Raw genomic sequence first — 15,000 nt, forward strand, 5'->3', positions numbered from 1 at the left:
AATTCTTTCATTGATAATAGATTAAATAAATTCTTTGTAATCTTAATTCTATGTGTGATATGAGATAAGGAATTCTTCACAATTCCTTTACACTACAAGTACTGAGTGACCAAAGAGTCAATAGGTAGGTGCTGTGTGACATCTCATGATTTCCCATTTTCTTGACTTCTTGACATTTTTTAATGTAATTATTAACAATACTATCAGGAATGAAAAATCAAGGAAAAGAGTAAATATGTGAAAGAGGTAGGACTACTAACTGACAGTACTCTTGGAGCCAACTCTGTTTAAATTAGATAAACAAAATAAAATCACAATGGCAATGGCATGTACATGCCACCCAAGTGTCAGTGGGTTAGGTTTGCCCTTTTGATCAAGTTGATTACAGGTGTAAACACATTTACTTTGTATCTTTCAGGGCAACTTCTTCCAGAATATTGGTTCCATTGTTGTGTTTGCAGTTGTAGGAACACTCATATCTGCACTAGTGGTGGGAGGAGGAGTGTACTTACTGGGTCAAGTAAGAGACAAATGAACATTATTTGTTGTGAAATATATAATAAGATGAGATGATGTCAGATGATGTATAGCCTTGGCCTACAGGGAGGTTCCCACCTTCTCATGTGGCACCAGAGAGGCTTGAACTCCTGAGCATTAGGTCTGTTTTGTTTATCCATCTTATGTAAAGAAAAAAAAATCCCTGCCAAGGTTTTTGCTAGGCATACTGTCATACTTTCATCTGATTTTGATAAAAGGTACTTAGAATTCATGAGACAGTCTTAACATTATATTTATATTTTAAATACCTCAGGGGATATCATTTGATTATTAAGTAGGAGTCAAGCATTTATGCATATGTTTAATTAGCTTTTTCATGTCTTTCAGGCTGATGTTGTATATAAACTGACTTTTGTGGAAAGTTTTGCATTTGGCTCTCTCATATCAGCTGTTGATCCTGTGGCAACTCTAGCCATCTTCCATGCTCTTAATGTGGACCAAGTGTTATACATGTTGGTGTTTGGAGAGAGTATTTTAAATGATGCTGTTTCAATTGTACTTACTAGGTAAGATTGATATTTGAAATTTCATAGATTTTCATGTATTTTCAAGTTAAATCCTGACAAGAACTTATCACATGTAGACCTTACATGATATTTTTTATATATTTCATTGTTTGGATTAGAATATTGAGATCATGATATCTTAGGGAAAGTCCTATATAGATAACTTTGCACTTTTGAATTTCAGCACTATCCTGGAGATGGCTTCACCTGCTATGGCATCTATGGGTTCTGGGGAAGCTCTCCTCTACACAGTATGGCGCTTCTGTGTCATGTTCTTTGCCTCGGCTGGTATTGGTGTGGCTTTTGCTCTCCTCAGCGCTCTCACCCTGAAATATGTTCCTGTTCGGGAATATACATCCCTAGAATTGTCAATGATCATAATATTCATATATGCTCCCTACACATTGGCTGAGGGTATTCACTTATCAGGTGAGAAGTGTGACAGTATTCATTTTGATGATTTATTTATTTTTTATGTATTATATATATATATATATATATATATATATATATATATATATATATATATATATATATATATATATATATATGTATTATATATATATTATATATTATATAAATAATGTATATAATATATATAATTAATTATATAATATATGATATATAATTATATAATGTATATGATATGATATAATATAATATAATATAATATAATATAATATATATGTATTGAAATGCTTAAAATTGAAATTTGTGTTATTAGATGAGCTTGATTTTTATGTTGTAAATGTTGTCTTTAGCTTTTTATCCCAACATTTCCCCCAGTCAAAACCTCTTGCCTTCCAATGCAAGGTTTTCTAGATCCACGCTAATATGTGTAATAGGGCCACAATAATTTAATTCATTATCATTACTATTCTGTCAGGTATAATGGCAATTCTCTTCAATGGGATTGTTATGTCCCACTACACCCACTTCAACATGTCACCAGTCATGCAGATCACAATGCAGCATCTCATGAGAACACTGGCTCTCATTGCTGAGTGTACAGTGTTCATTTACCTGGGTTTAGCACTCTTCAGCTTCAGGCATCAGGTATGAACTAGATGTTTTCATTTTCAAATAGAAAGAGAGATAGCCAGATATATATGCAAATATATATATATATATATATATATATATATATATATATATATATATATATATATATATATATATATATATATATGTACACCTACACATACATACACATAAACATACATACACATACACATACGTACACATACACATACACACATATACACATACAATTAGATACTTTTATGTCATATGGAAAAGAATGTATATGGAAGACTAGATGGAGTTGAACCCTTTTTTTCATCCTTCATTTTCATAAAGGATTCAACATTTGTACTTTTTTAAAAGTGTCTTTACTTGGGGCAAGGTGGTGCACTTTGAAATAGATTAAAGTGTAAATTAAACCACTGCAAATATGTTTCATTAAATTCTTATTTCATCCCAAAATGTAATAACATGGGATGGTTGCACATTTGCACTGAAAGGAGCTGGTTTACCTTCATTAAAATGTGACACTATATTTGGAAAACTGCACCACCCAGTTTCGCTGGGCAATCATACTGTCTACTGTTGTTTTATTTTTTTACTTTTATTTTTACATAGATGGCTTCACAGGTGCTCGGCCACCAAGAAGCCAATTAGTAATCCTATGTAGCTTCAGGTAATTTCCCCTCTGTGTTTTCAACAATAATATGTGTTTCTTAATGCTAACGATGGCTTTTATTGTTGTTGTCGAGATCATGATTATTATAGCATTATTAACAATACTAATAGCAATGAAAAGTAAAAAATTATCTTTTCAAAGATTGAGGAGAAAGGTAAAACAGGCTAGGTGCAGTTACTAATTAACTCCTTGGTTATTTAGCCCTTGTGGAGCCATTGATGTGGACATGGCATATATTCTTGCCATCCTGTCTTAAATAAACATGGGGAAAGTAGCATATTAATAGCTTTGCAAAAATACTGTTTATACTATATTGTGTGGAAAAGAGTATGTTTCTGTAAGTCTGCTTGTTTGTAACACCTGAAACTGATTTCAGGAAAAGGAATATATGCTTTACTAACAAAATGCAGGGAATTTGGATTCCACAGTAACCATTCAGTGAGTAAGAATAAATGTGGAATAAAAGTCATGGACTAAATTAAAGAATGTTCTGGAGTCAATCATTCCCACAGTAGCTGAAGCACAACTGTAATACCTCCTGAGTAATATCCTCTGTTATTTCAGGCCAAGTCAACCCCACAATATTTAAATCATGATTGTATAATATATTTCCTGAAGATCAATAATCTTCATTTTTCCAGTTTCATATTGCACTTGTTCTGTGGAGCATCGTGCTGTGCCTGCTTGGTCGTGCTCTAAACATCTTCCCTTTGTCATGGCTGGTAAACAAGTTTCGAGATCATCAAATCAACTATAAAATGATGTTTATTATGTGGTTTAGTGGTAAGTTATAATTTTTGAAAGTTGAGAAATATTGGAAAATTAATTTATCATAGATACACTCCTTTCATCAGGATTTGGGAAAATTGACAGAATTTAAATTCCAACATTAATATATTATAGTATTCAGAGAGGACCATTTGCTCTCATGCCTCTGCTAGAGTCGAATAGATATTTTTCAATACACTTATACATGCTCCCTTATAAAAGAAACCACTTAGGCAAGACAACCCCATCATTTCTCCTTCCTCAAACCTTTTATGCCTAGCATCTAAGGGATGAATGAACCACAGGTTCAGTAGGTCAAGTTCTCACATGTCCTTCTGTAGATATACATGTTTATACTCCTCAAACACTAGTCTCCATTGCATTCATACATCTTTTTTCATACACCATATTTCTGCTGTGTTTAACACAGCTAGTGCAGGCATACCATACAGATTCCTCATTACCTTAAATGAAGTGCTGCTAACTTTGACTTTATTCATTCCATCTAGAACTTTCCTGCATCCTTAACCTTATTTCAATCTCAATTCAACCATAGACTCCCATTTCTCAACACATACAGGGCCTGATTCCTTAAACTTTTCACTTCCTCCAGTACCTCCCCATTTAGCCTTACAGTCAGTCACCTTCCATTCTTACTCATCATGCATCTCAACAACTATCAACTTCCATCTCACACCTACACTCAGATTTACACTCTAGTTGCCACAACTACTCTTCTTAGCCAGTTACAAGCACTGTGTTGTAAGCTAAAAGGAACTAGTTCATCTCCAAAGTATACCTTGACAATCTGTAAGCCATCTTCGTAAAAGTTTCATTTATCTCCCCCACTACACTCCATATGAATATCAAACCTCACACACTCCTGTCCGAGTCTTATCTTAAATTCAGTCCTGTCATACTCCCCACTTTGTCCTACACATGATAAACCTGTGAATACAGCTCTTTTAACCTAATGATTATAAATTCTTTTTCAGGCTTACGTGGAGCCATTGCTTATGCCTTGGCACTCCATCTGGAATTTAGTGATGAAAAGCGACATGTAATTGTAACAACAACTCTCATCATTGTACTCTTTACCATTTTCTGCCTTGGGGGTGCAACAATGCCTGTTATTAAGGTAAGGCTAAAGGTGTTCTCTGCAGTTCTTTGCTTTTATAACCTGGGTTAGTTGTGAGGAGAAATGAGTAGATAACAAATTTACTTTTTGAAGTTAGGAAATGATGGTATCAAGGACCTTCCTTGATTTATTTTTGTTTATCGTAATATCTGTATTATTATGTTCTTGCAAATATCAGCCCAGTACACTTAGTTCAGCTAGATTTTCTTGTCCTAGAAATTTATTTCTATGTTAAAAAACAGACTATAAATTTTCAAAAGTTTGTATTCTGTCTTCATTGGAAACTAAGTGATCCCAAAGGATTATTCCTCAGGCTAGTATTCACACAAATTTGTAAGAGCAATTCTAAGGGATTACTTACCCTTTAGGACATGCTTTTCTCATAAACAGATATTACTCCTAGTTTAAATGAATCTCCTTAGCAAACAGAACAGTCAGGAGAGCTGGCAAAGTGTACAGGTTGAGAGCAAACTGGCTATAATTCAGTCGAACATAGTTTGACCATGCAGGAAAACTCAACAGTGAGGAATCTTAATGGTTGATGATATTTTTAATTAATGATTTTAATCTGTGATGTAGATTCCTCAATATAAAAGTATAACATATAATTTTTATATCTTTCTTCTTTCCTCTTCTTTCATTATTGATGCTGATATTATTATTGTTATTGATTTTTTGTTTATTATAGTTATATTAAAATACTAATGACAATGAAAATAGAAAATCATAAAAAAAATCTTTTAGAAAATCAAGGAAAAGGGTGAACAGGTGAGATCAGTAGGACTAATAATTAACTCTATGGTGATTGGTTAGAACTTGTGTAGTTATCTATGTATAAACGATTAATAGATTAGAATCACAGTGGACATGGCATGTAAGTCATGCCATCAGAGACAGGGGGTTAATTGGAGAATTCAGTCCTCTTCTTCTGACTGGAAAAGTAATGACCTAAATCATGATACATTTACAGTACCTCAAGGCAGACAAGAGGCAGAAGAACAAAAGACAGAAAGAACGTGACAAGGAGCTCACAATGAGCAAGACAAGAGAATGGGTAAGCTCTTTAATAATAGCAGTAACTGCTCGTTGATTTGTCTTTGAACTTCAATATTATTACATATGGATAGAAGTAGCAACAATAGTTATGTTATATCATGAAAGCATGATCATATTTTTGTTGCATATTTAGATCACTGGAGAATACTTAATATTCAGCAGTGAAAGGTCATAGTCTTATCAATGCATGGTAACTTAAGTGTTAATAGTATCCTCAACAGGGTAAATTTAATTTTAGTACATCTAATTGCAGGTTGTTGTCATTATTGCTGAGGTTATAAGAAATATTGAACCAACTTGATAGTATTAGCTTTTCATCATGGTCATCACATCATCATTGTACATCGTGGTTGTAAGGAATAGTAGCGAGATTTTGTATCCTCTCTTGAATTACAATTTTCTGTCAGCTAAGGGCACCATCCATTCTTTAGGATTGAGAATTAGTTTTTTGTGGAGAGTAAATGAGATGCATATTTATTCCTACATATAGGAATCCCCAAAGCTCTATTTTTATATTTTAATTATTATATCCAACATTATTAGTAATGATGTGAAATTTCCAAAGTCACTTTTATAAATTTAGGGGCATATTTGCTTCCATTTTTTCTCCTCAGTTTTTAATAAATATTGAAAATATTTTGTGTGACATAAGAAACCTTCATTGTCTCCTACAAAGGTCTTTCTTTTGACAGAGTACTTTTTAGTAATTAGTCCAAGGCACAGTAGGCCTACGTATTATGTCTTTGGTAAAATAGAGGTTGTTTTATCACATCATGATGTCTTGATATCATCGTTCTTATTCACATAAAATGTTGGGAACATGTGTCTATTCATCTGGAACATTTCTAGTCTTCACTCCTCATAGCATTGATTTTAGCTTTGTTTCTACTTAAATACCAATTATCTGTTAGTCATGGAAGTATATGCTTTTCATATCTAGAGCCTCCTGCTCTCACATATCTAGCAAAAGGCTTGTAGAAAGAGGGGAGTATTCCAGAAATATATTGCAAGCTTGTGACAATACTATACCTTTTATATACATTATTACAATATTATACATTTTCATAAATCAATTTGTCTGCTTTCCTTTTTTTCCATAAATTAATTTCCTTATTTCTGAGAACTAAGTTCTTTCTCTTTTTTCTAATCACTTGCTGTTCTCATGAACAGGGGCAAGCTGTTGATTCAGAGCACTTGTCAGAGTTCACAGAGGAAGAGAGTGATACCCCTGTGGGAACTCAGGTGAGAGGATTCCTTCGTCTGGACCTGCTGTATCTCCGTCCATTCCTTATAAGGCGTGTAACTCACCAGGAGGTGAGTTCCTCAGTGTTCATGTTTTTGAAGATGGAATTATTCTATTCTATATCTTCTCGTTTACATGAGTGGTCAAATTTTCATATTTTAATATTGATGCTTTCAACAGGTGAGATCACATGCTTATGACCTAAAGAAACAGTGCTACCAGTCAATCAATGTCCAGCCATCTGATTCAGAGGAAGAGGAACTATTTTCGGCAACTTAAGAGAGAAAAGATACAAATGGAAATGTCTAGAAAAATGTAAAAAAATTGTAGATCATAAAATGACATTTATAGAAAGAAGTATAAACACTACATACCAATAAAGTGCCATGTAATACATGGGAAGTTCTCAAGTGAAAGGACAGAGAATATAGGCACTGTGTAAATAAACACTATGTATAGTCATTTGTTCACTTGATTTTGTTGCCATTTTTATAATTACTATTTTAGGAGTCTGCAGAACTAAGTCAGCCTTTGTAGACAGGCATACTTTTGAATTCTTTCTTTCTTTTCAATCTTCTGTGTTATTTTCTGGATATTTGCACTGCTGATACTTGTATGATAGAGTGAGATGCAACGGAAATTATTATGGAAATTGGGTGAAAGAAAAGTTCTATTTATTATAATATCTGGTGTGTATGGTCATTGACAGCAGAATAATAATTTAAAAAAAACAGTATTTTACCACTGGTGCCAATTTTATTTGCATGCTTCATTATCAATGCTAGCCTGAACTATGTAACATTTAAAAAAAAATTATTTATTTATTATTTTTTGTTTTGTTTTGTAACCATTTGGGTCAGATTATTTGTGAAACATAGTTATGAAGTAAATTTTAAAAACCATTGAATGCATCATTCACTAGATATTTAGTATTTAGAGATCCATAATATTTTTTACTAAAGGTGATCAATTTTTCTTTGTGTGTTATTTCAACAGAGTGGTCAAAGATTTCAGAAGGTAATTGAATCAAACTGATTTAGCCAATTCTGAATCTGAAACAGGGTATGACTAGACACACTGCTTTTTCAGTAATTTAAAGTATTGTGCATAAGAATTATGGTGTTTTGAAATCTCACTGATTTTACATGTATGTGCTCCTCAAAGAATTCTCTGCATCAAGAGAGAGAGAGTGAGAGAGAGATTGTGAGTGACTGAGTGACTGAGAGTAAGAGTGAGAGTGTGAATGTAAGTATGAGTGTGTGTGTGAGAGTGAGAGTGAGTGTGTCTATCTGTCAGTATCTCTCTGTCTCTGTCTCTCCCATCCCAAAGTGAAGATTTTTAGACATAATTATAGATACTCAAGGGTATTTCAAAATTAAATTGTGGATTTTTATTTTATATTTGAACTGAATATGGTCCTAATCTTTCTTGCTGCTTTCCAAATATGGGTGGTAAGCATTCTTTATGTATTTTAAACAGAAACAGAAATAGAAATTATCCTTATATTTATACTGTGGCTCTTAATGCTCAAATCAATTTTGTAACTGATGTATGCAAATTAATGGAGTTTAAAAGATCATATACCATTGTTATGTTTATTAGATTTGAGAAGTTGTATTTAGTGTTGTGACTGCAGGACAGAAGATTGTCTGTTTTCCAAGGTGCAATCAAGTCTGTGATGTATTTTTACAAGTACTTTTTTTTTTTTTTTTACTTTTTTTTTCCTTCATATATATATATTTTTTAAGGTAAAAGTTTCCTTATCCTTTTTGGAAACTTGTATAAAAGACAGCTATGAGAAAATCTCACATATGTCAGAATAGTTGGTGAGACTATTCAGTGGTCAGTGGAAATGTGGAGCTTTGTATTTTTTATTCAGCACAGGATGGGTGCCCACATTTTATGCTCAAAAATTCCTAGGGCGTTTGGACATCTCATTTTTTTAATGTGCCATTATTCTGTATATGCATATTGATATCTTAATTAATTTAATCAAGAGATTTTAGTGTTCTATCTTATGTTGGTTGTAATAAAAATATAAACCCTTAGTCTGTGTAAACCACAAATTGAAAAGCTTCATTACCTGGCTGTGTGCAAGTATTCTTGAAGAAAAGAAAAGAAAAAGTGTTTCACCTTCTATTTTTAGAACTGTATAAAGGAACTTACTCTCAAAGCAACATTCCATTCCATTGGCATAGGAAGGTATTTTGAAGTGGGGGGGGGGGGGTCCATCAAAAATAGCCGGGAGTCCTGGACCTACCAGTTTTAAAGAGAGACTCATTAATTTCTTCACTAAAAGTTCGGACATTTGTATTTACATGGTTAATAATGTTCAATATTCATTTTGAACACCAGTTGCAGGGGTCAGTGTTGTCAATAACTGGGTAACTAAGGAATTACACTGTTTTTTGCTTACAGAGAATGTCCTAAAAAATGTTGAGGAGCAGGGGGCAAAAGTTGAGTCCCGCCCCCCTCCATTCTAAAGTGGCCCTGCCGTCATTCTACAGTGCCCTCTTTTCCTATGCCTATTCATTTCTGAGTATCACACAGGAATACTATGCTTATGTATACTAAAAGTCCTGCTCATAAAGAAAAACCTTTATTTGAACCTCTGGTTCTTAACCATACCTTTGTTATTGCAATATTAAACCATGAACACACAATGCATTGGTACCCTAAACAACAACAAACGTCGTTGCTTTTTTTTTATTGTAGTGCATTACGTAGTGTGCAGTTTTTAAATGAAAATGATAATGCCCAGAAATATTAAGAAAAATGCCTCTGGTGCCTGCTACCAAGCCAAGCTTCACTTTGGAAGTAAGTGAATAGTAATAGTATGTGTATATATCTAATTGGAATATATAAACCTAGGATGATCATGTGCATTTTGATAATCAAATGGGACTAAATGAAATAATATTTTAAATTTTAACTGAGTTATTCAAGCAAGCAAATGTGATAGAATGAGTGCGGTTATTCCATGTTTGTATTGCAAACATTGTGGTTTGTGCTTTAAATAAGGTTTTAAATAAGGGCACGGGTGTCAGTCAAAACCTTTAATGGGACTTCAACCCTGATAGACTATCCCCCCTGCTATTTTTTTGGCCAGGCGGTCACTTCCCTAATATGTTTTTGCAAGGGCTGGTGCGAGCAGATATTTCCCTACTGGTGCTGCGATGTTCATTTGTGAGTGGGGGAATATTATGATGCTGGTTATATCTCTCTTACATAGGATATTTGTCCCTTTTGTTACAACTAGCCGAAGACATGCTATCCCCCCTAGGTTTATCAGGTTGGGGTTTTATCTGCACTATTGCATAAAAAAGAATCACCATGCAGTGACGTGGTATTATTGTAAGCTATTATTTCCCCCATTCTTTCCATAATATTTATGAATCGACAGAAATTTCGGCTGAATTAGGGCTACTGCTGGCTGACGGACGTGGAAATAGAACTCATATAAACTAATGTTTTATAAGAACTATATGGAATATGATCATAAACATTATAAAACCTTTTCATGACTACATATGAAAAAGGAAAAAGAATATAAGGAACATGTGTTTTCGCTCCTTGGACGTAAAACAAAACAAAACAAAAAACTTTTAGTAGGTTAAATGATAATACAATATTAATGATAAAGAATAATAATAATATGATAATGACAATAACAATGACAGTGATGATAATTTTCATAATGGTGGGCATTTATATTGTGCTTATGAATTACGCTGAATAATCCTGCTATAGTTCGTTAGGAATCGATAGGAGTCTCTTGGTACTTGTGGTATGAAGTGTGGTTCTAGAAAAAAAAAACTTTAATTATGTTACTGTATTAATAACGATAGTGTATCATCATTATTAAAGTCATTATCATTATTATAATCATCACTGTTATTACTTTCATTGATATCATTATTTTTATTATCATGTATCATCAAATATGATATACATGTAAGGCAATATTTCAGTATTTGTGGAGCTTTATACGAGGGGTCATTAGTTGCTTATCAAAATATACAAATTTGGACGTGACTATACTTAGACAGCTTATTCGTCTGTCTGCCTTTTGATAAAAAAACAAACACATGTAGTGTATTTTTATTCACATATTAAAGGCTTTCTCTGCGGTGCCACGTACTTACAACTGCATTTTCATAAGTTACTTGACTGACTTCCACATTCCTACCATGCTATATTAGTAGTGTTAAGGCTATTATTCATGTAGTGGTGATAATTACCATTATGATGGTAAATTATAATACAAAATGATAATAATAATGTATAATAAGAAGAATGACAATGATAATAGCAATGACAGTGTTGATCAAATAAGAATAGTACATTCATATTGCGTTTATTTATTAATTACATCGACTATTCCTGTTATATTTCATTAGTAGAAATACCCATCAGTTGATACCTGATGGGTATGAAGACGCAAACTGGTTCTAGAAAAAAACTATTCATACTTATACTTATGATTCTGATTTCTATGCTTATAATAACAATAATAGTGATAATAATGATTTGTAGTATTATTACTATAATTTTGTACGGTTATATCATTATTTTCACTATTATTATTATAATGTCATGAAGACAAAATGGAAGACGAAAGGAAACTGATTGTTTCTTATCAAAATGTAATCATAAATAGTTTCTTGCGAGTTTAAAAGATATAAGTCACGTAAAGAAATTCAAACGGTATTTATCCCCCATTTATCAATACTGTCTTCGACGTTAATTTCATTACGTTTTATTGACTATTTTGAGCCTAAAAATAAACATGATATCCTGTATGGTCCTATACCACTTCCACATGCGTTTCATAATAAAATATGAATGAAGATTTACAAAATAGAATACAAGAAGGATTTTATCTATTTGGCAATTGGTTTAGCGAAGAACTGTGTACCAAAGCAAATTTTAGGTACAAGTACAGGTGCAGGTATACGGGTTTAGGTACAAGTCATGTACCTGTACTTGAACTTCTTGTTCATATAACGGTCGATTCTTAATAAGGACAGAAGCATGTTTGAACTGATAACAGATTGAACGGAATGTATGACAGTATTAGACACAAATTTATTATATGGGACCTTTATATGTCATCTTCTTAAGCCTAAACTCGGAACTACTTTCGGATTTTGGGAGTGTGACGTCACAGACTACTAATTGGACAGCGGGTAGTCCAGGCGCAAAAGGTACGATGAAACTGTCCCACACCTCAGTCTGTGCACGATGCAGTGGGAATTACATCCTAACGTGTCTCTCTCTCACTCTCTCGGCAATATAAATAAACAACCACATAACACCTGTCTCCCTCCCTCTCTATAGTCAGTTATCACCTCCCTATCCTCCCCCATCTCTATAGTCAGTTATCACCTCCCTATCCTCCCCCATCTCTATAGTCAGTTATCACCTCCCTATCCTCCCCCATCTCTATAGTCAGTTATCACCTCCCTATCCTCCCCCCTCTCTATAGTCAGTTATCACCTCCCTCTCCTCCCCCCTCTCTATAGTCAGTTATCAGTTCTTTTTTGTCTCTATTGCCTTAAATATTGATCCAAATTATTATTAGATTTGTAAGAGAACCACCACTAGTGATCGTCTCATTTTAAGTGATGAATTTCGCTTATTAATTAAAAACAAAATGTCCTAACTAGCACTTACCGAGCTTGAAGTAGTGGGTATTGAAAAACTCTGGGGACGAAACGGTCTCACGCAAGAGGGCTGAGCCAGTTCTTGGCCAGATGATAGGCTCTTCCTCTTCAAATAATGTCATAAACTTGGACCGTCCGGCATCAAACCCCGTATTTGGCGGGACGTTCCTACTTTACTGGAAAAGATGACATATGATGCTCCACCACCACCAGTGACCTCAGCAAGAACTGAGGTATGGTTTTTATGAAAACGAAGACGAAAATTTGACTGGTGCACATTCCAGTCTTTGAAACTATTTCTATTCTGGAGGCAGGGTGCTAGTAATGTGTGGTCTGTTTCAAGAGGTCATTTGTCATATTGCAGTTGTATCTAAATGCTCTAGTCACAATTAAAGAATCTACATGTGTAAATTTGAATTCATTTAGGCCCATACATGTTCATTACCAGTACACCTGCATTCCGGTATTTTAGAAAAATAATTTAGAGAGAGTGAAGATATGGACGCTACAGATAGTCTCGTGACTCATTCATCTCTTTCATCTTTAGGGACAAGGTCAGTATTAGAAAAAAAAAAAAAAAATGTTCCAAGGAGCGAATCCCCCTAAGAGTGTGTCGACAGTTAAAAGGAAAGGTGGTTGGAGTTGGGAAAGTAAAGTTCCAAAGTTCAATGGGAAGGGAAGGGGAGAAGTAAATGGAAATAATTGTGATCCAGCGGCGAAGAAAGATGCGAATACATGTGCAAGGACAGTGAATTGTAAAGGAAGTATAACATGTGTTTTATGATGGACAAGTATGGAGAAGAGAGAGAATGAGAGGATAATACAAAATTGTCATTGGGAATTAGTACTTGAGGATATGTAAAGAAGGTTACTTGGAGACAGACAATGAATCGGTTATACGAAGATGGGAGTTGGCGAAAAGCAGGTCTGTGAGGCCAGAAACCTCTATTCCACTGTAGAAGAGCCATTGTAAAGCAATTAATGGGTAATAAAGGTAGCAATGGGTGTCGGAGAAGTAGAAGAATCCGGGGAATGAGGTAGGGGATCAGGGGAAGGTGCAGTATCAGGAGGTTCATTAGGAAAGGAAGGATCCGGGGAAGGATACCTGTGACAAAAGGGATTCATATGAATATCCAGGAGGGAGCAGGGTTGGTGAAGGCGGAGATGGAGAGGATGAGGTAGGTCGGGAAGGAGTAGAGGGAACAAGAGGAAGATGGATGTCGTAGTCACTTTGAATGTAGAAGGCATGGGAGTGGAGCGATTGGAGGTAGGATAAGGAGCGTTCTCTTGGGTCATTTTTAAGAATTTTCTATACTGGGAAAAGACAACTTGGGAAAAGGGGAGAGGTGTGGAGCGTAGGATAACTCTGGGGTAAGGAGTGAGAGAAAGCCTTGTCGGCGTGCATCCTGTCTGGCCTCTCACAGAATAAGTCCAAGTCTGTATCTGAGAATTGCTGCCTCAGACTACTGTAAATTACATGATTGTGCAGGCAATTTGAACGGTTATGACCAGGTTAGGCGCACAGAGGATAGTAAGATTATTTGGGAGGGTGGCCAAAACGCTAATATTTCTGACATTGATAGGGCAGGGGTCGATATTGTCGGACAATGCAGGACTCTCCGCCCATCTTGACCTCTTGTGGAAGGTCATGTTTACGGAAGGTAATCTTAGAAATATTGATATGGGACTTATGTCAGCCTATGGGGGAAATAATGTAGCACTGTACTGAACCTGCATCACAGTCAACGAGGCAGACAAGCAAGTAATTTTCACATACTGACCAACCCTTGTCGTAGACAGGCCAATCAACCAGGGAGATGGGAACAGATCCGGTACAAGTATTAAGGGAAGAGCAGGCTTGGGCAGGAATAGGTTTGCTAGTGAGGTCAGCCAGGGTAGATGATGCACGGAACTGTGACAAGGCGTGAACGATCGGGCTGCAGAAGAAATCTTTGCCTACTTGTTTTGGAGGCATTGTTAGGAGGCCATTGTCAGATCCCACTTGGTTGGGCTATGAAATGTTATCAAAAGGTTTGTAGAGGTGGGAATTGTAGAGGTACTAGGACAAGAGGAAGACAGGGTGGTGTGGGGCGAGGTACTATTGTCATGGGGGGGGGGGGAGATTAAGGTTGAACAAATGCAACAAGGTAGGAGCAAGGGAAATTGTGACGATTGTACAGGAGACAGGGTGGAGGACACTGGGAGAGAGGAAGGGTTGTCTTTTGAAGGTTGAATTAGAACCTAGGTAGGTGGTTCGGGGTGAGTCGGAGCCGTGATCAAAGGAGAGTCGGGGGTCGGTAAACTAGAGAGGTTTTATTCAGGAAGGCAACGTTCAATGCCCCTGGTAGACACAAAATCTGCAT

General features: G+C 35.2%; 1 protein-coding gene and 1 long non-coding RNA gene across 3 annotated transcripts in view; one reads left to right on the forward strand and one right to left on the reverse strand.

The window, feature by feature from the left end:
* Positions 1 to 9,019, forward strand: part of Nhe1 (Na[+]/H[+] hydrogen exchanger 1) — a 17,598-nt gene extending 8,579 nt beyond the window's left edge. Inside the window, exons 7-15 of one of the 2 annotated variants that reach the window (XR_003476109.2) lie at positions 419 to 520; positions 886 to 1,064; positions 1,249 to 1,493; positions 1,951 to 2,120; positions 3,408 to 3,549; positions 4,530 to 4,672; positions 5,643 to 5,726; positions 5,982 to 6,080; positions 6,899 to 7,039. Coding sequence is in view for 1 of the 2 variants with exons in the window: in XM_027361836.2 (XP_027217637.1) it covers positions 419 to 520; positions 886 to 1,064; positions 1,249 to 1,493; positions 1,951 to 2,120; positions 3,408 to 3,549; positions 4,530 to 4,672; positions 5,643 to 5,726; positions 6,899 to 7,042; positions 7,152 to 7,250 (1,308 nt within the window). In the remaining variant the exon portion in view is untranslated. Of the gene's footprint in view, positions 1 to 418; positions 521 to 885; positions 1,065 to 1,248; positions 1,494 to 1,950; positions 2,121 to 3,407; positions 3,550 to 4,529; positions 4,673 to 5,642; positions 5,727 to 5,981; positions 6,081 to 6,898; positions 7,043 to 7,151 lie in introns of those variants that run through there. The other variant, XM_027361836.2, reaches the window with a different exon arrangement.
* LOC138865427 (uncharacterized) lies at positions 7,785 to 13,785 on the reverse strand. Its single transcript, XR_011399379.1, has 2 exons — positions 12,648 to 13,785; positions 7,785 to 10,773 (listed from the first exon to the last, which is right to left on the reverse strand). It is a non-coding gene; the product is annotated as an uncharacterized lncRNA (long non-coding RNA).
* Between the last annotated feature and the right edge of the window lie 1,215 nt (positions 13,786 to 15,000).

This window comes from Penaeus vannamei, chromosome 21, assembly GCF_042767895.1.
Source record: "Penaeus vannamei isolate JL-2024 chromosome 21, ASM4276789v1, whole genome shotgun sequence".
NCBI classification, from domain to species: domain Eukaryota; kingdom Metazoa; phylum Arthropoda; class Malacostraca; order Decapoda; family Penaeidae; genus Penaeus; species Penaeus vannamei.